The sequence below is a fragment of the Myotis daubentonii genome, chromosome 4 (genome assembly GCF_963259705.1).
Source record: "Myotis daubentonii chromosome 4, mMyoDau2.1, whole genome shotgun sequence".
In the NCBI taxonomy this organism is placed as follows: Eukaryota; Metazoa; Chordata; class Mammalia; order Chiroptera; family Vespertilionidae; genus Myotis; species Myotis daubentonii.
This window is the reverse complement of record NC_081843.1, coordinates 101,164,262-101,185,981: the sequence shown is the minus strand read 5'-3', so window position 1 is coordinate 101,185,981 and position 21,720 is coordinate 101,164,262. Positions and strand designations below refer to the sequence as shown.

General features: G+C 45.3%; 1 protein-coding gene and 1 long non-coding RNA gene across 5 annotated transcripts in view; one reads left to right on the top strand and one right to left on the bottom strand.

Moving 5' to 3' along the window:
* Positions 1–640: 640 nt before the first annotated feature.
* On the bottom strand, positions 641–7,302 carry LOC132233679 (uncharacterized). 2 transcript variants are annotated; one of them, XR_009452693.1, is made up of 3 exons: positions 7,081–7,294; positions 6,171–6,307; positions 641–730 (listed from the first exon to the last, which is right to left on the bottom strand). It is a non-coding gene; the product is annotated as an uncharacterized LOC132233679 (long non-coding RNA). The 2 variants fall into 2 exon arrangements; XR_009452692.1 differs by lacking the exon at positions 641–730 and adding an exon at positions 4,172–5,120 and having other exon boundaries at positions 7,081–7,302.
* A 132-nt stretch (positions 7,303–7,434) lies between these two features.
* OTULIN (OTU deubiquitinase with linear linkage specificity) overlaps positions 7,435–21,720 on the top strand; it is a 35,877-nt gene continuing 21,591 nt past the window's right edge. The window contains exons 1-2 of one of the 3 annotated variants that reach the window (XM_059694765.1): positions 7,435–7,774; positions 17,810–17,886. In XM_059694765.1, coding sequence (XP_059550748.1) covers positions 7,599–7,774; positions 17,810–17,886 — 253 coding nt within the window. In that variant the 5' untranslated portion in view covers positions 7,435–7,598. The remainder of the gene's footprint in view (positions 7,775–17,809; positions 17,887–21,720) is intronic. The other 2 variants (XM_059694763.1, XM_059694764.1) reach the window with 2 other exon arrangements.

Here is a 21,720-nt window from a genome sequence, read left to right as displayed (position 1 = left end):
GTGCAGTATGAGTAGTGGGATTCCTTTCCAAAAGAACCCAGATACTTGTCCTAAAAGGCAAGTTTTTTAAAAGTACTTTTTGATACTGTCGTAGTCCGCCTGGGCATCCCTGAAAAAATTCTATAAACTGGATGCTTAAAACAACATAAATTTATTTCTCACATTTCTGGGGCTGGGAAGTCCAGCTGACTTGGGTTTCTGGTGAGAGCTTTCTTCCTGGCTTACAATTGGTTGCCTTTTATACCCTCAGGATGGTGGAAAGTGAGTATCTGGTGCCTTTCAGCGGTTCTCAACCTGTGGGTCGCAAACAATGAAAATGCATCCTGCATATCAGATATTTACATTACAATTCATAACAGTAGAAAAATTATAGTTATGAAGTAGCAATGAAAATCATTTTATGGTTGGGGGTCACCACAACATGAGGAACTGTATTAAAGGGTTGCTGCATTAGGAAGGTTGAGAACCACATAAGGACACCAGTCCTATCAGATTAGGGCCCCACCCTTACTACCTCATTTAATCTTTATCACCTCCTCACAGGTCCTATCTCCAGATGTCTTAGTTCAGGCTACTAGAACAAAGTACCACAGACTGGGTGGCTCAAACAACAAAAATTTATTGTTTTCCAGTTCTGGAGGCTGGAAGTCTTAGGTTAGGGTGCCAATATGGTCAAGTTCTGGTAAGGTTCTCTTCTGGTTTGCAGACTCCCGATTTCTTGTATCTTCACCTGGTGCAAAGTGGAGAGGGGAAGCAAGCTTTCTCCTGACTCTTATAAGGGCACTAATCTCATTCATGGGGCTCCACCCTCTTCACCAATCTATATATATAAAAGGCTAAGTGACCAACCGTATGTCGTTCCAACCATCTGGTACATATGATTCGCACTGGCAATTTAAAAATAAACATTGACTCACGCATGCTTGATACATATAAAGCTCTTGCTGGCACCAATCTAAACAGAGTAGGAATATTCCTACCTGAACCCGTTTTTGGACATGGTCAGTTATATGTTGCTTTCTCTCAAATTCGAAGAGCGTGTGACGTTAAAGTTAAAGTTGGAAATACTTCATCACAAGGGAATTAGTCAAGCACTCTGAAAGTGTTTTTACTCTTAATGTGGTATACAGGGAGATCAACACTAATAAAAGAGAAAAATGGTAATTGGCGTACGAGCTTCCCTTTTCATTGGCTAATCAGGGCTATATGCAAATTAACTGCCAACTAAGATTGGCAGTTAACTGCCAACAAGATGGTGGTTAATTTGCATATGTAGGCACAATGCAGGGAGGCGAAAGGGAAAGCAGGAAGAAGCCCCCTGCCACTGACAGTGATCGGAAACCCAGGGGGGAGCTAAGAGCTGGGGGGCAGGGCAAAGGCGGCCCCAGGGCCGCCTTTGCCCTGCCCCCCAGCCATGATCGGAGAATCAGGTGCCTTTTCCGCCCTGGCCAGTGATAGCAGGAAGTAGGGGTGGAGCCAGCGATGGGAGCTGGGCACGGTCGAAGCTGGCAGTCCCAGGAGCTAGGGGTCCCTTGCCTGGGCCTAAAGCGAAGCCCACGATCGTGGGGCCGCTGCAGCTGCGGGTCCCCGCTGCCTGGGCCAGACGCCTAGGCCAGAGGTGTCAGGCCTGGGCAAGGGGCCAATCCTGCGATTGGAGGGTGATGGGGGTCAATGCCTGAGGGCTCCCAGTATGTGAGAGGGGGCAGGCTGGGCTGAGGGACACCCCCCCACACACACACCCAGTGCACGAATTTCGTGCATCGGGCCCCTAGTATTAGAATAAGTTTGATCAATTTATCAGTCATTGTTTTTATCAATGTTGTTTTTGTTTTTGTTGTTTTATATGTTTTTATATCATGTCTTTGTTGTTATTGCATGTTATTATTTATTAATCAATTTATATATTATTGTCATATACATTTTACTAATTTTCTTTCATCTCTGAAACTTCCATTATAGAGAAAGGGCGAATAGCAATATTAAAATATTTCTAAATATAAAATATTTCTAAATATAATTTACTTTCAATGTGCATGAATCTGTGCACTGGGCTACTAGTTTAATACTAATTACTCCCCAAAGGCCTTACCTCCTAATACCATTCCACTAGGGAGTAGGATTTCAACATATAAATTGGGGGAGAGGACACATTCATTCCACACACTGAATATAATTGAATTAGGGGTTAGGGCTTTAACATAATGAATTTGGGGGGGGGGATACAATTCAGTTCAGAGCAAATATTAAAGTACTTAAGAGTACGGAATTCCATTTCAGATGCTCTCTAAATAAATTAAGGTTATCATCTGCTTGGATGATTTCCTTAGGATGAAATTCCACTTAGCTGAAGCCAATGACTAGTTTAGTATTTTCCAGAATTCCAAGGATTTGTATAACATCATTCTCTGACATCTCCTAATGTATGAAACAGTTTCATTTTCATGATAAAATAAATTTCATTATGACCCATACTTCTCCCAAGAAAAGCTCATGGGGACAGTTTTGGGGGTTTCCAGGTAAACTAATATTACTGCAAGATACTTTTTCAAATTAACTATTTCTCCTATTTTTTTCTCTACAAAATTATTTCTTCTTGTCGCAGAACTGCAAGGACAGAGTAGGTCTTCCCACCCATCCTGTTTAAAAATAATGAGCATTCCACAGTCAAGAGGAAAAGAGGGTCTTTTAAATAAATATCTGGGTATTTCTAGATTAATTTCTATGTGAAACTAGCAATACTTCCTTCCAAGCTTGAGTGCAGTACATGAATGAACCTGTGAAACTAGAATAAACTAAAAAAGTACCTTTCCTGTAAATATCTTAAAATTGGTGTACACTTGAAATCTATTTTTTATTGCTGTGAGAGTGGGAAATTCCATAAAATTTTAGAGTGTTTTGACTTTGTTGTAAAATGTGATATTTATGGTACTGAAAATGGAGACATGCATCCAACTTGTACTAAGATCCTTATACAGAATTAAAAATCAATCAAACAAACTAAACACTCTAATGGTTCAACAGTGTTCTTCATGAAGTTATTGTAAGGGTGGAGTTCAAAGAAGAGGAACTCAGTCTTTCATGCTCTATCTATTCTAGGCAAGGCCACTGAAGTAGCTAGTAACTTGAGATGATTCAAAATGTAAGCTACCAAGTCTAAGGACTTACAAATTATAATATCATCATATAACTTTTAGTTATCTAAATTAGGAATGTTTGATTCTAAGGGGAAACTAGAAACGAAATGGAATTATCTCTAGTAATGCTATTATATAGGCGTTTACTTAAGCTTATAGATATTTTGTTATTACTTATTCATCCTGACATAATAGGCTAATTGTTGTAATTATATTACAGTTCATGGGCTGTGGAAAAGCATGGGACTTGGTTGCAAAGTCTGTACGGAGGATTCTTTGAAAGGTCGGGGGCCTCTCGGGGGACCTTGCCGAAGGCGGCAGCCCCTACCTTGACTTTTCCAAACAAGTCTGACCCCCTGGGTATTTTACTAGAATCTTAATGTTTAGATTTCAAAACATCCTTGCTTAAAGGACGCATGTGTTTTCTCAAGGATGCTTACCCTGCTGATAGTATCTGATAGTCAATTTTAGTTCAAGCTGTTGTTACAATAAAAGCCAAAGGAGGCAGGTGAACAGGGCTATTTGATGGCGATAGCCAAGTAGTCCCTTAGTCCTCTCTTTCATAGAAACGTGCATCGGAGTAATCATTCATCCATCGTTCAGGGTCTGCCGGTCAGCCCCAGCAATGGGCTTCTCACAATTTCTTCTAAGAAACTCTAATTTAGTTTTTGACTTATTTAGTTCAATATACTTGCTAATAATTTATTTCCATAATGTTAATAAAAAATTTTAGCATATCCCAATATACATACATATTAAAACACACACATGTACCTGTGTGTTAATGTATTATGTATGCTATAAAACATATACACAATGGACATTTTTAAAAGATTAAAGATGGAATAATTAACATTTAAATTTAAAATTTTCCACTGAAGTTCAAAATAAGAACAGTACAACCAGATATTCATTATTGTGGAAAGTCTTGGTTTAACACTGTAACATAGCCATTTGAGTTTGATTTTTTTTTCCTACTAGGCTTTATTTTTCTTTAATAGTTTTAGACTTACAGAAAAAATGGAGGAGATAGTACAGAGTCCCTATATACCTTGCACTTAGTTTCCCCCATTATTAATGTCTTATATTAATATGGTACAATTTTTATACTTAATAGCCAATATTGAGTCATTATTATTAACTAAAGTCAATGGTTTATTCAGATTTCCTTTAACCTTATGTCTTTTTTGGTTCCAGGATCGCAACCAGGACATCACAGTGGGTCCCCAAAGCCATCTTGTGTTAACTTCCCAGTTTCATATCATTCATGATAGGAAAAAACAACCAATCAAACAGTTAAGCTTTTCTAAAAATGTTGTATCTAGAATATATTAGTCCAGCCAGCCTGGCTCAGTAGTTAGCACTGACTTATGAAGCAGGAGGTCACGGTTTGATTCCTGGTTATGCCCAGATTACGGGCTCGATCCCCAGTGAGGGGCAGGCAGAAAGCAGCCGATCAATGATTTGCTCTCATCATTGATGTTTCTATATCTCCCTCTTCCTTCCTCTCTAAAGTCAATAAAAAATATATTTTTTTAAAAGTTAATTTAAAAAAGTAGAATATCTTAGTGGGCCCATACCAATAAATTCAATCTGGTAGCACTTTATAATTTTTGATCTTGATCCCTTTGTTGTATTCCTAGAGATGCTACAGCAAAGTACCACAAACTGAGTGGCTTAAAACAACAGAAATTTATTCTCTCCCAGTTCTCGAGGCTAGATATGTGAAATCAAGTTGCCAGCAGGGCTATGCTTCTTAAAGGCTCTTTGGAATAAACTTTCCTTGCCTTTCCCTAGCTCCTACTGGCTCCCACCGGTTCTTGGCTTATGGCTACTTCACTGCAATCTCTGCTTCCATCTTCACATGTCCTTCTTCCTCTGTCTATGTATCTCTTCATCCTCTCATCATATAAGGACAGCAGTCAGTAGATTTAGGGCCTAGTGATCCAGCATCACATCATCTTAATGGGTTAAATCTGCAGGACCCTATTTCCAAATAAAGTGACATTGAGGTTCCAGATGGACATGAATTTTGGGCGACAATATTCAACCCTATATAATCCTATACTTTTACTTCCCATAAAATATATAATTCATATATTCTTTTTACTTGCTGTGATTTTTGAGCATATGTATTTGTTACTATTTAAAATAAAATTAAAAGGGGGAAAAAACCCCACAATTCTTTGCCTTAAAATGCAAATATTCTTTCCATCCAGTTTTTCCCTTTGGTGCACACTACCATGTAGTCTCTCTATGCTGGTCTCCCAGTCTTGCCTGTTTCCAATCTTTTCTCTAACTGCAAACAAAGTGATCTTCCAAAATAATCCTTCCTGTCTTTCAACAAGGATCAAGCACAGGCTCTCTGGTTAGCCTAAGGTGGCTTTTCATGATCTGGTTTCCAGCATCCTTCTTCCAGTTTCATCCATATATATAAAGCCCTAACATGCAAATAGATCAAACGGTGGAACAACTGAACAACCGGTCGCTATGATATGCGCTGACCACCAGGGGACATGTGTAGAACATGGTGGGTGTCAGCTGCGGCAGAATGGTGGAGCAGGTGAGCAGGGGCACCAGGCCAAGGCAGGGCTCCAGTCGCTGTCATCAGGGCGAGCCTCTGGTGGTTACTGAAAATTCTTTGCTCCCGTGCGCCGCAGCCCTTCTTGGCACTCGCACCTGCTGCCGGTACCTGTCCCAATTGCTGTGGGTGGGTGCGAACAGTGGCTGCTGGCCCTGATCGCCCCTGAGGGCTTCTCCACCTCCCCCTGCTCCCGAGGGGCCATCAGGGCTGGCAGCCACCGCTTGCACCCGCTGACAGCGCAGGCCCCCATCGCTCCGGGAGCAGCAGCGGCGGGAGCAGGGCTGCTGGCAGACGGGACCAGGGGCCACAGCAGGAGGGACTAGGTGGGGGCATGGAGGATGAGCTGAGACCCGTCCCTGTGCCCACCGCAGCCTCCCGGCCCACAATTCCTTTCAAGGTGCACAAATTTGTGCACTGGGCCCCTAGTCTCAGTAAAATCCCCTGCTACCTACCTGTTTTGCCCCAGAATACTTGCAGGTTTCTCAATTGCCATGCCATTTCCTCCTTCTGCATCCTGGTTCTGCACCGTTTGCTTGATAATGCCGCTTGCAGCCATGACTGCTACTCATGTTTAGAGGCTATCTCTAATCTATTGAGACAGAAAGGAAAGTAGTAGTGGTTGTTGTCTGAGGTTATGTGGCGAGAATGAAGACTGGTCACAAATAGTCATGAGAGATGTTTTTGGAGTGATGGAAAGAGTCTAAAATTAGGTGGTGGTGATGGTTGTACATCTCTGCATGTTTATTAAAACTCGTTGCAGCGCACATTTAAAATGAGTGAACTTCTTGGTGTTTAAACAAGAATGAAGCTGACTTTAAAAAAGAACTGGGTAAAAAATAGTTGTTTACTCTTTTGGATTGTAGTCAACATATACAAATAACATAGTTAACTTAAGAATTTTAAAAAAATAGATCATCCAGTGCATTCAAAAGGATCCTCAAGCCTAAAGGAAAAAAGGCCCATCAGATGTTAAAATATGCTGAACAGCAAGAGGGTGACAAAACCAAGGGAAAAAAGTCAGATTCAACTTCTGCTTTGCTAGCATGGGCGATCTTAAAACTGCAGGCATTTCTCTAGTTGACCTCTGAAGTCCTGTTAATATTTTCCTTTTGCTCTTGTTCCTCTAAACTCAAATTTTCTACTTGAAAGAATACAATCCAAGAACACCCGGGCCGCGCTCACCCCACTGCCCAGTGGACCGGGTTCGCCCTTCGCGCCCTCAGGCAGGGGAGGGACCGGAACGCCAAGCCTGGGGACCGCGAGCCGACGCCGACGGACGGCCCAGGTCCTGCGGCCTGGGGGCGGGTCGTGCCGGCAGCACTCAGGGAGCGCCAGCAGGTCTGCCCACATGCCCGTCTTTACCGTGGAGGAAACCGGGTGGGCGCAGGGCGACACTCGGAAGTCCGGAGTGACACTGCGAGGTGCCGGAGCAAACACGTCAGCGCCCTCCACACCTCGGGCCGGTTCCCTCCTCCTCCTCACCGAGCGCGCGTCCCGCTGGGCTCCCAGTCCTCCCCCTCTTCTTTAGCCTAGGGCTGCCCACGACCCTCAAGAAAAGATAGGCGCCCCACAAGCTGTGGGGGCGGAGCATGCGCAGTGGCGATGGGGGTTCGGACGCCTCCACGTCGCGCTCCGCCGCGCAGGCGCAGGCGCAGGCCCCGCCCCCTGGACTCTCCGCCCTCACGGGCCGCGCCCCCTCGGCGAGGGTCAGAGGCCGCGGGGCGGGCGGCGGTGACGCGCGCGGAAGCGCCGCGGGCAGCCACGGAAGCCGGCGGGCAGCAGAGCGGCGGCGGCCACGGCCGGGCGCCCCGACGGGAGGGGCCCCGGATCGCTCGGAGGCGCTGACCCCCTGCGGCCCCGCCGCCGTCCTCGGCGGCCCCATGAGTCGGGGGACCATGCCCCAGCCGGGAGCCTGGTTGGGCGCGAGCTGCGCCGAGAAGCTGGCGCGGGAGGCGGGGGCCGTGTCTCCGGGCCCCGGCAGAGCCGCCGCGCGGGAGAGCGGGAAGGCGGCGGCCGGCGGGCAGCCGCGGGCCGTGGTGCGGTGCCCGGCCGAGCAGTAAGTCGCAGGGCGCGGCGAGGTGGGAGGGGGTGCCGGGCTCGGTCCCCTCCGGGAGGCTGGGCGGGCGGAGGGCCCCGCGGACCCTCGGTTCTAAGTCAGGGGGTCGGGGCAGAGGCGTTCGGAGACACTTGGAACCAGTGTCCGAGTACCAGGGTTTTCCGGAGGGACCCTCTCCCAGGTACGGCCCCCTGGTGCCTCCCCCCCTCCCCCATTGTCTGTCTGCGTAACTCTGAAGTTTAAGAAGGCGCCAGAAACTTGGGAAACAAACCCGGGAAGCGCGTTGCATTATCGCTAACACCAGCGGGTTTTCCCTCCGACCTGGGAGGAAAATGGAGCCACGCGGCAGGTGTGTTCTGGAAGGCGAGTCGCCGCCTGATGAGCGTCCCACCTGTTGCTGGTTTCGGCGCGGAGTCCGATCCAGTCGGGCTGCTTGTTAACGGAAGGGAGTGCGGGGTCGACCCGTGCCTCGCGGGGCTGTGACACAGCGGCAGCAACCAGAAGCGTTTATAGGTTCTGCCCGGGGATGGGGGTGGGAGCAGAATCCACAGTTGAAGGCTGAGACTTTTCTCCACTTTCCAAGCTCTCGGCACATAGAAATGCCTTTGAATTCCCAAATTGAGGAAAGCATTCAGATAACCGGTTTGACAGATAACTCCATTGGCAGGAAAGCTGAATTTGGAAGGTGTGTTTAAATGCTTTTTTTTTTTTTAAATAAAGTTTTGCATTTCCTAAAGAGGGGTCCTTTGCAGGATTGTTATGCAGCTAGTGTATTGTAATACTCTCCTTTGCGGGTTCTTTACCGTGGGCGATGACATTCTCATTTATTGAGCACCCAAACCCTTTGCGCTGTAATTATCCACACTTAATGAGGGGCCACTGGCAAGTATTTAGAGTAGGAGGTTTCAAACTCTGGCCCCCAGGAGTGAGGGGGTAACCTTGGTAAAGCTGGCCAGGTAGGTGTTCTCTGCTGGGGGTAGTCTAAGTTTCAGCCTATAGTAGTTGGCTTTTCTATATTAAAAAACAAACAGATATTCGGACTTTTGTATGAAATGTCCTGACTTTAAAATAGTAGCATTATGTGTGTGTGTGTGTGTGTGTGTGTGTGTGTGTGTGTGTGTGTATAGCCTTTATAATAAAAGGCTAATATGCAAATCAAACAGCAGAATGACCTGTCGCTATGATGTGCACTGACCACCAGGGGGCAGATGCTTAATGCAGGAGCTTCCCCCTGGTGGTCAGTGCACTCCCACAGGGGGAGCACCGCTCAGCCAGAAGCTGGGCTGGTGAGCGCAGTGGAGGTGGCGGGAACCTTAAGCCATCAATTGGACATCTCCTGAGGGCTCCTGGACTGTGAGAGGGGGCAGGCTGGGCTGAGGGACACACCCCCCCACCCCCGTGCATGAATTTCATGCACCAGGCCTCTAATACACACACACACACACACACACACACACACACACACACACACACACATATATATATATTAATTGAAACCAGTAACGCCCATGTGTAAGCTGCTGATGTGCCCTGTGGCTTCAGTTTTGCTTCTTGAGTTGGAGACCTACCTCAGACTCTGCAGCCTGTAAAATAGCGTCTTCTGCCTCTGTGCACCCACCCCTCGGACCCCCCAGCCCATGCCGGTGCCTAACAGCTACCACCTCACTTCTGCCCCCATCTAATGGCCTTGGCACTCATGCTGCTCCTCAGCCTCTGCCGAGCAGTTTCGTGCCCCTTGGGTGATGCAGAGATGATGCAGTGAGCATTATGTTCCCGAAAGGATACAGAGTTATTTGGCAGCTTTTCCTGCTGCGTGTGGTTTCCAGAGTCTGAGTACCCGGGGAAATGGGTCCTGTTGTGGAAGCAGCACCCCTTCCTGATGAAAAGGTTTTGTGGCCTCTTCTGTCTTCTGCCAGTAGAATTATAGATGTAGAGCTGAAAGGAATCTAAAAAGCTCAGCCTGGGTTTGTCATTGTACACATTAGGAAACTGAGTTGCCGATCGAAAGGTACAACTTGCCCAGGGAGACACAGGGAGTAGGTTTCAAGGCCACGTTCCCTGATGCCTGGGTGGGAACCTCCTCCGGGCTCTTTCTGGCTTCCTCAGCAAAGCAGGCAGAGGGACATGAATTATGACAGCAAACTTCAGACTTGTTTTCCTGGACTAGATGTTTCATTTTGCAGTTTATTTAGAGCTTAATTTTTTCTTCTTCCTGCTTTTGTTGTCATTGATGATACTCTAACTCATAAGAGAACAAGAGGGAGCAAGGGAAAGGAGGTGAAGATGACTTATGATGTCTCCAGCTGTCGAACATCACATCTTACATTGTTGCGCTTTCTTGCCTGTTATAGAGGCAGTGAGGCTATTATGTTTGCTCTGTGATATTTTCTTAAGGGCTAGAGAAACTGCATCCTATAAACTGCTTCTTTTATAGTTTGCAATATAATGTGTGCACATCAGTTCTTATATGATGAAATATGCAACCTAATAGTTGGGTATAGATTTAAATAAATAGTGTAATGCCTGAATTACAACCTAAAATACTTTTAAATTCTGTTTTTCTGTCATTGGAGCCAAGTCTGTTCTTCTCACCCAAAGAATTGGGTTTGCCCTGCACAGGAATTTGAATGAAATATTTACACTTGAATATTTAGATAGCATAAAACAGCAGATATTTTGAGATACCCTGCAGTCATTTTTAATGCATTCAATAGACAGTAATTATGAGTACAAACCATAGCCCAACTTTATAGCCATCAATCATTTCAGATGTGTCTCTTTGAAGGGTGCAGTGATACATATGGGGAGGGATGGATCATTACCTAGGCCAGTGGTTCTCAACCTTCTGGCCCTTTAAATACAGTTCCTCATGTGGTGACCCAACCATAAAATTATTTTCGTTGCTACTTCATAACTGTAATGTTGCTACTGTTATGAATCGTCATGTAAATATCTGATATGCAGGATGGTCTTAGGCGACCCCTGTGAAAGGGTCATTCGACCGCCAAAGGGGTCGCGACCCACAGGTTGCGAACCGCTGACCTAGGCAGTGCTATAAGATACTGATTCCTTTAGACCAGCGATTTTCAACGGGTGGGCTGGAAGAATTTTTAAAACATGCAGTATCTGACTATTGAGTCAAGAGCACTGACCTCTTTTCCCTTAGATTATCAAATGAAAAAATGACAACAGCCACCCTGGCGGGTGTGCCTCAATTGGTTGAAACATCATCCTGTATACCTAGGTTTCGGGTACAGAGGCAACCAATCAATATTCTCTCTCACATCGATGTTTCTCTCTTTCTTGCTCTCTCTCTTTCTCTCTACCCCCTCTCCCCTCTCCCTCCCTTTCTCCCTTTTCCTCTCTCTAAAATCAATAAGCATATCCTCAGGTGAGGATTAAAGAAAAAAAAATAGCAGCCAATACAACAATAGCATCCAATGTGATGAAGAAAAATTATACCTATTTTTTTTGTCAGATCGGCAAAATATATTTTTTGTGTACTGAAGAATTTTAGTACAGTGGGGCCTTGATTTACGAGTTTAATTCGTTCCGTGATGGAGCTCGTAACTCAAATTACTCGTATGTCAAATCAAGAAGTGAACGAGTGAGACACGTGATGCTGGGCTGATGATGTGGCGTTCACTGTGACGTTCGCTGCGCCAACTAGCGGTGGGGTATCTGAAGCTGGCTCGTAACCTGAATTTTAGCTCGCAACTCAAAGCAAAAAATCAACCGAGAGATGGCTCGTATCTTGAAAAACTCGTTAGTCGGGATACTCGTAAATCAAGGCCCCACTGTAATTAGTTTTGTGTGCCATTAGTTGAAAATCGCTGCTTTAGACTAAGTTCACTGCATTTCATAAGGGAGAGAAGTACAAAGAATGACATAAAAACCATATGGATAAGCTACTTTCTAAATCTTTTTCCCCTCCATCCTTCTCTTCCTTCTTTTCTTTCCTTCTAGCTCTTTTGAGAGCTGTGGTTGACTGGCATCCTCCCCTACCCTCCTTAAGCCCTGAGGATGGCTCCTGAGATGAGCCCCATTTAAATACCTCATAGGTCAGATCAGATTCAGTTGGCTGCTTTTTTTTTGGACGCTTCTTCATTGCTTGTATCAGCAGGTCTCTTATGCTTCATCTCCTGCTCACCCCACTCCTATATTTGAAACTTATGCCATGTCCATGTCTTTGCTTAGGGAAGTGAGAAGCAAGACTGCTCCGTGGCTCTTCTCTGCCCATCTCCCTGATGGTGGGACAGGGTTTGAATCTGCGGTCCACAGGCTGGCTGTGGGTGGGTAGTGGGAGCATGTCTGTGAACTCCTCTGAAATTGAAGGCAACACTTTATGTGTTTCTGGGCTGAGATTCTGATGAAAGTTGTGGCTTCTCAAAAGATCTGTGAATAAAAACAAACTGTTAAAACATTGTTCGTGGGTGTTGCTAAATATACTACTGTGCCAGTGTGTTTCCCACCCAGCTCGCACCTCCAGAGCTTCTAGGGGCTATATTTGATGGGATATCAGCTATGCCCTCCTGCCCCTCCCTTGCCTGGATGTAGAGCCAGCTTCAGAGTTTAGAGCTTAGATATCTCTGAGAATGAAGCCTCACTGTTGAGGGTTCAGGGTTGTCCCCATATACCTCTGGAAGTCACGTGGAGTATCATGAGCCAGTCATGGAAAGTCCAGTTGCAGAAGGGAGTGGAATTTTGGCCTGGGTGCTGGTACTTTCCTGCATTTGAGGTGTTGTTCACCCATCTCTATAACCGGTAAGCAGTGGAGAAAGGCTCGGTTGAATGGTCTTTGCTTTTTCTGTGTGGGAAGATGCATTGGTGTTACAGTGGTTGACACTGTCTCCCCAACACTGCCTGGGCCACTAGTCTCCCAGGACAGGCCAAGTTAAGCGTGAACTGCAGTGTTCAAGTTCAGAGAGCTGAACAAAATCATCTTCAGCTTAGCTTTTTCAGACAAGGGGAAGTTGGTGCAAGTGTTCATAATGGTGAGGGATTAAAATGCTCTTTTAGCTTTGCATATGTCAGCATTGACTTTTTTCATTTTAGATCTTTACTTGCATCAGAAATTGAAAAATTGGCTTCACAGAAATGTGCTCTGCTTTACTGAGCTCTGTGTTTTTAGCTTATAGCTTATGTTCTTAGCAATAGTGTAATTTTGTTTCTGTGTAGTAAGCATTTTTAAATTAAGTTTTCAAAAATGTATTGTTATGTACGTCTTTGAACAGCAAGAGGAAGTTTATATTTAGAATGCAACGTCATGTAACTTTCTCAATGGTGTATGTTGCCTTAATATTAATAAAACTAGAGGCCCAGTGCACGAAATTCGTGCATGGGGCGGGGCGGGGGGGGGGCGGAGATCCCTCAGCCTGGTCTGCAATGATGCAAGCGTTCCACACCCAGCCTGGCCAGAGGCCCTCTGCGGCTGGGCATAGAACACTTGCCTCGTCGCCGGGGCGACGAGGCAAGCATTCCCCCCCTCCTCCGTACCCCCCTGGCCGCTCTGTGCCCGCTGCCCAGAGGCCCTCCGCGGCCGGGGTGGAATGCTTGCCTCGTCGCCACAGTGATGAAGCAAGCATTCCACCAGGCCACTCACGCTGCCCACTCTCAGCAGCCGTCCCCCCCCCCCCCCCCAGTCCCGGACTCCAGCGGGCTGAGAGGACTGGGCACCGACATCTTTGTGATGGAGTGATGGTTAATTTGCATATTACACTTTTATTAGATAGTATATGTTACCTCTAGCATAAGAGAAAATGGGAACTTGAATATACACACTTTAACATTACAGAGCTAAACTAAACATTTTCTGAGGAGGAGTTGCTAACAGTTTGGTTTTAAAATTTAATTCAACTGTATAGTTCAGGGTGATTTGCATGCCATGGTCCCCAGGAAATCAAGTCGCATTTATGACTTTGTCTTACTTTTCTTTACTACTTTTCTGGGTATCTGTATGTTTTCCAGAGGGAACTTTGCTGTGGTAATCATTTAAGTCTGTGGGCTTCAGTGGTCTCTCTTGTGCCAAATGGTAGACCCCCCTCCCCCCCCCCCCCCAATTCAGCACTTACAAAAGATTGGCCCGTTTCTGAAATGGTAACATTTTATTTATCATTTAATATCCTTTTCCTATTATTGTTTCACTGTTTTCCTTTCCCATAACAAAAATTTAAACCTCTAGCTATTTTAGATTCACAGCTTTAAATAAAATTTCATTTTGTTATTTTCAGCTTTAATATTTTGATACTTAAAAAATTTAAAGCAAAAGTTTATTGAGTGAAGTATTTTCTTAAATAAAATTAGTTTTTCTTGCTCTCACACATCTCTCTCTTTCTAGTTGGTAGTCCTTATGTTGAATAAAGATCTCACTTTGGCTATTAAATGTCTTCTTCTTTTTTTTTTTAACCATATTGATTGAACTTTATTGCTTAAACTTAAAAATTACCTTCTCTACAAGGAAATACAGCTTCAGGATAATTTTTAAGGTAGCCTTTAAAGACCATAATACAATTTTTTTGGTGACCTTAGAAAACTAGCAAGTGTCCTTGGTGGCCATGCAAGTTAGCAAACATTTGTGCACAAGATCTGAATGAAATCTACTTGTGGCTAAAGTAATTTGAATATACTCTGGGCCCTGTTCATCAATTTCTGCTTTGTTTCTTTTGTATATCCCGAAACACTGCCTTTTAAAAAATTTTTTTTTCCAACTAGAGGCCTGGTGCACGAAATTCATGTGTGTGGGGGGGGTCCCCTCAGCCCAGCCTGCGCCCTCTCGCAGTCTGGGACCCCTTGCTCCTTACCGCCCGCCTGCTCATTGCTCCTTATTGCTTGACTTGCTGCTCTTTAGCGCTGCTGCAGAGGCGGGAGAGGCTCCTGACACTGCCTCTGTGCTTGTCAGCCGTGAGCCTGGCTTTTGGCTGAGTGGTGCTCCAGCTGTGGGAGTGCACTGACCACCAGGGGGCAGCTCATGGCCCCTGGTGGTCAGTGCATGTCATAGTGACCGGTTGTTCTGGTCGTTCTGCTGTAACGGTCGCTGGACTTTTATTATATAGATAATCTCACTTTCTGTTTCTGTCTTCCCTTTGATTTCTTCCCGTCCCTGTCCTGTTGGCCTTTGTGGGAATTTGTATTTGACTGTATTGAGAAATGTTTGTTCAGAGAAATCCATCTGGGCACTGGTGTTGCGATTGCACTTTGGTTACTTTGTAGATTGAAAAGGAAGAGGACAAAGTATAGCCAAAGGTGCATGTAGCACAGCTACAGAATATACCTGGAGGTAGAATGTTTAATGACTAATTGATTCCTGGTCTGTTAAAAGTAAGAACTGGAAGAGGAACCGTGTAGATCAGCGATTTTCAACCTGCATGCTGCAGGAATTTTAAAACATGTGATACCTATTTTGTCAAGGGCACTGACCTCTTCTCCCTTAGATTATCAATTAAAAAACTGACAACAGCCAACACAAGAGTAGCTGCCCAGTGTGAAACAATCACAATTATAATTATGTATTTTTTTGTCAGATTGGCCAAAAGTACATTTTTTGGTGTGCTACAGAATTTTACTAATTCGTTTATGAGTACCATGAGATGATGTAGGTCATTTAGATGTTAGCCAGTCTTCTCATTATGAAGATGAGAGAACTGAGGACAAGATTAGGGAAGTGCTTGCCCAAAGACATGCTTCTGATAATATTTTGAAAGTGATTAACTTGAGTGCTTGTGTTATAGGATCAGAATTTTTTTTTTTAAATTATATATTTTATTGATTTTTACAGAGAGGAAGGGAGAGGGGTAGAGAGCTAGAAACATCGATGAGAGAGAAACATCTATCAGCTGCCTCCTGCACACCTCCCACTGGGGATGTGCCCGCAACCAAGGTACATGCCCTTGACCGGAATTGAAACTGGGACCCTTCAGGCCGACGCTCTATCCACTGAGCCAAACCGGTTAGGGCAGGATCAGAATTTTTCACATTTGATAAAGCTCGGAACGTGGCCCGAAAGACATTAAATTAGCGAAAGAAGAACTAACACATTTAGTCACTTTTTATTTTAGGTGTTTGATCTATAGGCTCTGGGAATCTGGTTTCTGTTTTTAAACTCTGGCACAGGCTCCATGGGTGACATCACACCTTTTACTTGAAATCTGACTGGAGCCAGAGTATGTGGAAAGTACCTTTTCCCTAATATGACCCCTCAACCCCAGAACATTAAAAAAATCGGCCCACACATATCCCATCACCTTTATTTTAGAGAGAAAAAGGGAATGAGAAATGATTATTGTTTATTAATACTTTGCACCAATGGATATAGTATGAGGATTAATTGGAATAGCTAACTTTTTTGAATGCTGAATATTTTACATTGTGTCTTCCCATAACAATCCTTTGAGGTGGTACTCTTACTGTCCTGGTTACATTTAGGTGCTGAGAGGTGTAGTTACTTTAGTTCCACAGTCATACATACGGCTGATAAGGGCTGCAGTGAGGACCTTCTAACTCTGGGTTCCCACTCCAGCCATACCACTCTACAGCAGGGTCCCCACATAGTACATGTCCTGCTGGGTAGGCCCAGTGCCCATCAGGCAGAGGGAATGGGCAGAGCCAATCACAGGTGGTGAAAATGCTTGGCTGGGAAACCTTGGACTGGTGTGGGTGTGTGTAGGGAATCACGGAATACTGGCTAGACTGGTAGGTTAGGTCCACATTTTAGACTTTTCTGCTTATTTGGGAGCCATTGAAGAGCTTCAGGTGGGGAGGCAGATAGATTAGATTCCCCACCTCTCTCAGCACATCTTCACCTGTCTCTTCTCCCCTCACCCCTTCCTCTTTCTTCCAGCGGTACTAGGCCATGGAGAAGGAGCAGGGGGAACTAAGGGAATTGGAGATGGGAGTATTTCAGTCGTTCACTTAATTCCTTACTGTTTATTGACCTATTAACTCCTCCTTCCTGTGTGCCATTGTGCCTGGAGCCTCCTGTCTTGTGTGAGGATGGGGGTGTGCTGTCATCAGGAAGGAGTATAAGGAATTGAGGGTCTGATCACTCCTTGTGTGAACATCAGCCAGTTTCCTTGTTCTCAGCTCTCGGTGTCTCCTGTACCTTCGGAAGTACTTGGCCTTTCTGGGGTTCTGCAGGGTTTACTGGTCTTCTCTTCGGCAGATGCCCTTCCACAGGCAGCGAGGCTCCCTGTCCTTTGTCATGTACTCCTTCGTCCACTTTTGGACTTTCACATGTCTTGTGGTTTCAGCAAAGGTAGTGTTTCTGTTTCCCATCATTGTTATGTTGTGGTGTGAGTTAAAGGGGAGAGAAGGCATCCTAAAACCAGAAGTCCCATACTTCATCCTTGTCTAGCACCCTTGTCTCCCTTTCTAGTACTTAGTAGGTTCTTGTTAGTTCAGTAAGTGAGACTAGAGACTCTTTAGGAAGCTATTATATAAGTACCAAGTCAGTAGCAGTGGCAGCATAAGAGTATGTGGGACAGTAGGGTATGCTCAGCGGAACATGAATATGAGGGTCAGAGAGCAGGGGAAGCCTTGGGAGGGTTTTTTCTTTTTTCTTTTTTAGCTCTGGTGACTTGTAATAATTGATGCTCGTCTATTGTTATTAGAGTAACTATTGTAAAGTTTGCCTGTGACATTAAGGTGGGCCGTCGGTCTGCATTCCTATATGAACACTTTTAATAGCACTATATTTATTATTGAAACTTGATAGACTATGACAGTGCTTCATTGATAAGACACATGCTAAGATGCTTACATGTGTAGATGAGGCATTAATAGACTTGTAATTAAAATGGCCTCAGAGCTAGGTGGCAAATGGAGTGATGTAAAATGTCTCATTTGAAGTAAGAAACTCTGAAGTGGAATGATAGAAACACGAGTATCTAAGATGAAAGACCCATATTTTATCAGATTGTCATTAATATGAAAAAAATTAAACTTTAAATGTCTTATCAATTTTTTAAGCACCTGCATTTGTGATAAGAGGGAAACTGTCAGTGCAACAACTTTGAAATGTTTCATTTGGTGTGATTTCAGCGAGGAGGACATGTATCGTGCTGCGGATGAAATAGAAAAGGAGAAAGAGTTACTTATACATGAAAGAGGGTTATCAGGTATGTTTGGGATTGTTTTATTTATTGTTTTAATTGTTCTACTGTTTATAGTAGAAAATGCTGTTAAATCCGTATATCCATGTTCATAAAATATTAAGATGTACTTCCCAGGAGATATGCATATGGTCTTAGATGCGTGCAATTATTCATTTCGCTAAAGTCTGGTGAGTATTGTTTCCTGAGGTTTTAACATTTTATTGAAAGTATTCTTTTCATGCCATTTTTGCACCCGTCAGGATTTATTGAATCTCTTGACACCACCCTCTCTTAGTTCTTGATTTCCTTACATTCTTGGAGGGGGAGTTTGGATTTGCAATGCAGTTTTCATTTCACATGGGAAGACTAATAGAGAACTGTGTCTTTGCATCAGATGGCCATGTGGATTCACTGACTTGTAAGAAAGAATGATCATGGGATTGGTAGCACTAATTCTCTCGTTTCATGATTTTGTGTCCATGTTTCTGCTCAGTCATGCCTGCTCTTCTCACTCCAACCAGGGCCCTTTGACCCATCATTGCTGCTAGAGTGAGGCATTACATCCTGGCCTCCTCCACCGTGGGCACAGCCAGAAGGGCTGTATGTGAAGTACCTCCTTACTTGTGCAGGAGCCGAGGGGGAATACTCCAATTGGGGATTTGTCATAGATGAGGCACAAGTGGCATTTTCTCTCTTATTCCCAGTGTAATGTGTGTGTTCTAGTGGTTTGTTTTGAGAACTAGCTTCTGTTTATTTTATGGTTAACAAAAGTATTACCATATGTGTAATTAGGAAGAAATGATACAAAGTGGGGTTTTGTTGATGGTTTTTGAGTCTTCCTCAACAAGGAATTGATGGAACTCCTCACTGGTGGCCATAGGAGATGTTCTTTGTAGGGACCTAGTCTGATGTATTCTTGGGCCACACTGTTCTGGTCCTCCATGAAATTGCTGAGGACGCTTGCTTTCTATTGCTGTAGTTGCACAGAATTCACTTCTGATGCAGATTTCTTATTCGTCATATGAGAGGCCCAGTGCATGAAATTCCTCAGCCCGGCCTGCACCCTCTTGCAGTTCAGGAGCCCTCAAGGGATGTCCATCTGACAGCTTAGGCCCACTCCCCGTGAGCCCGGCTTCTGGCTGAGTGGCGCTCCCCCTATGGGAGTGCACTGACCACCAGGGGGCAGCTCCTGCGTTGAGCATCTGCCCCCTGGTGGTCAGTGCATGTCATAGCGACTGGTTCCGCAGTTCGGTGAATTTGCATATTAGCCTTTTATTATATAGGATTCTTGAGGAGGAAGTCATTCTTTGGCTATTGTGCATTCCTGCTACATTTGCAGAGACCTCACTTTCTCCTTCACTCTCAAGGCTCTTTTTTGCCTGCCAGTACAGCCCTAATGCAGGCAGTTTAGCTTTGCAGTGGGCCTTGCCACTTCCAGCGTTAGTCTGAGATTAAAATGGACCCCTTTATATTCTTTCTTTCATCTCAGCCTTCTGGGTTTATTCATTGCTCTCCTGAAATAACAATCTTTGGAAGGGCCTCTGTAAGGGTCTGTTGGTGGGAAGCTCTGTATGTTTGAAAATTTTAATTCACTTTTTTTCTTGAGTAACTCCCGATGAATAGTTGTTGCCTATAATCTTTTTGAAGATTTTATTGCGTTGTTTTCTGGTCTGTTGTTAGTTAAAACACTGCGGTCAGACTAATCCTTGGTAGATAATCTGCCTTTTTCTTTTTGTCTTAGGTGTTTCTCCTTGATAAGTCTGAAGTGTGGATTTTTTTTTTTTTAATGTGTTGCTTGATATTTTTTTTTGTTTGCATTCCTGGGTGCCTAATTTCCATCAATTAGGGAGAATTCTCAGCTATTATCTTTAGGAATATTGCCTTTTCCAGTTCTCTGTATTCCTTCCGGAACTCTTAATTAGATATTTGCTAGCCCATTCAGTCATCCGAGGCTCCCAATTACACATGCTTTCATATATGTTTTTAATCTTGTAGCCTCTGTTGCACTCTAGATGGTTTATTCAGATCTATTTTCTTTTTTGGAAAAGTTCTGTTTCTTGCTCCCCACCCCCATTTGCCTGGTTGTTTTTGATAGTTTATTGTTCTTTGCTCATGTTTTTAATTTCTTTTTTTTTTTTTAAAGCATTTTAAACATACTCTTCTGGGTCTGATAATTTCATTTTTTAAAAATCCTGATAGATATAATTATGCCATTTGCTATTTTGCTTATTTCTTCTTTCTTTAAAGTTTGAATTATAAGCTCAGCTCTTGTGTATCTGTGTAGAGTTCATGCAACTTGGCTTGAGTGTGAGAAAATTTGGTCTTGTTTCTGCCAGGCACCCAGGGTGTCACCTCCCTTGGGCCACTTTATATGAATTTCTAGACTTGTCTTTCCAGGGTCTCGTGGCTAATCTGAGTTTACACCCTGTCCCTGTATGAGAGCTGGCCTGTGGTTATGAATCCTCAAGTCAGAGCTCAGGTCAACAAGGTTTTCTTCCGTTCTCTCTTTGTTTGTGAAAAGGTTTCTTGCACCTTCTCCAGGGATCAGCATACTATGGCTCCCTAGCCAAACTTGATGTGCTACCTGGTTTTGTAGATAAAATGTCATTAGAACTTCTCAGTTACATATTGTCAGTGGTGGCTTTCATGCATGGTAAAGTGGAGTATTTGTGACAGAACTTTATGGCTCCCAGAGCCCATGTTATTTACTGTCTGGTTCATTATAGAAAAGACTAGAGGCCCGGTGCACAAAAATTTGTGCACTCGGGGGGGAGGGGGGTCCCTCAGCCCGGCCTGTGCCCTCTCGCAGTCTAGGACCTCTTGGGAGATAACGACCTGCTGGCTTAGGCCTGCTCCCAGGTGGCAGAGGGCAGGCCCAATCCCTAGGTGCAGCCCCTGGTTGGGCTCAGAGCAGGGCTGAATGGGGAGTTGGGGCGCCGCCCCATGTCATGCACAGAGCAGGGCGATCGGGAGGTTGTGATGCCACCCTCAGTCACGCTCAGGGTAGGGCCGATTGGGGCACCGTCCCCTGTCACACTCAAGGCAGGGTCGATAGGGAGGTTGCGGCGCCACCCCGTCACGCACAGAGCAGGGCCAATCAGAGGGTTGGGGCGCCGCACCCTGTCACACACAGAGCCGCAGGGCGACCAGGGGGTTGGGGAGCTCCCCCCTATCAGGCACAGAGCAGGGCTGATCAGGGGGTTGGGGCGCCTTCCCCTGTCACGAACAGAGCAGGGTGGATAGAGAGGTTGTGGCCCCGCCCCCTGTCACACACAGAGCCGCAGGGTGATCAGGGGGTTTGGGCGCTGCCCCCTGTCATGCTGATCCCGGTGCCGGGAGGCCTTGCGGCTCCGCTGATCCTGGTGCTGGGAGGCATATTACCCTTTTACTATATAGGGTAGAGGCCTGGTGCACGGGTGGGTGCCAGCTGGTTTGCCCTGAAGGGTGTCCTGGATCAGGGTGGGGGTCCCCACTGGGGTGCCTGGCCAGCCTGGGTGAGGGGATGATGGCTGTTTGCAGCTGGTCACACACCCTTCAGGGTGGGGGTCCCCACTGGGGTGCCTGGCCAGCCTGGGTGGGGGATAATGACTGTTTGCAGCTGGTCACACACCCTTCAGGGTGGGGTTCCCCACTGGGTTGCCTGGCCAGTCTGGGTGAGGGGCTGAGGACTGTTTTCAGGCTGGGGGTGACTGAAGCTCCAACCGCTCCTTTTTTTCTTTTTTATTCTGGGCCAGCTTTAGCTTTGAGGCTTGGCTCCAGCTCTTAGGCCTCCGCTGCTGAAAGTAGGTTTCTGGCCTTTGCTTATAATGTTGCGATCCTGCTGGCTGAAGCCCGGTGGACTAAAGCAGGTTTCTGGGG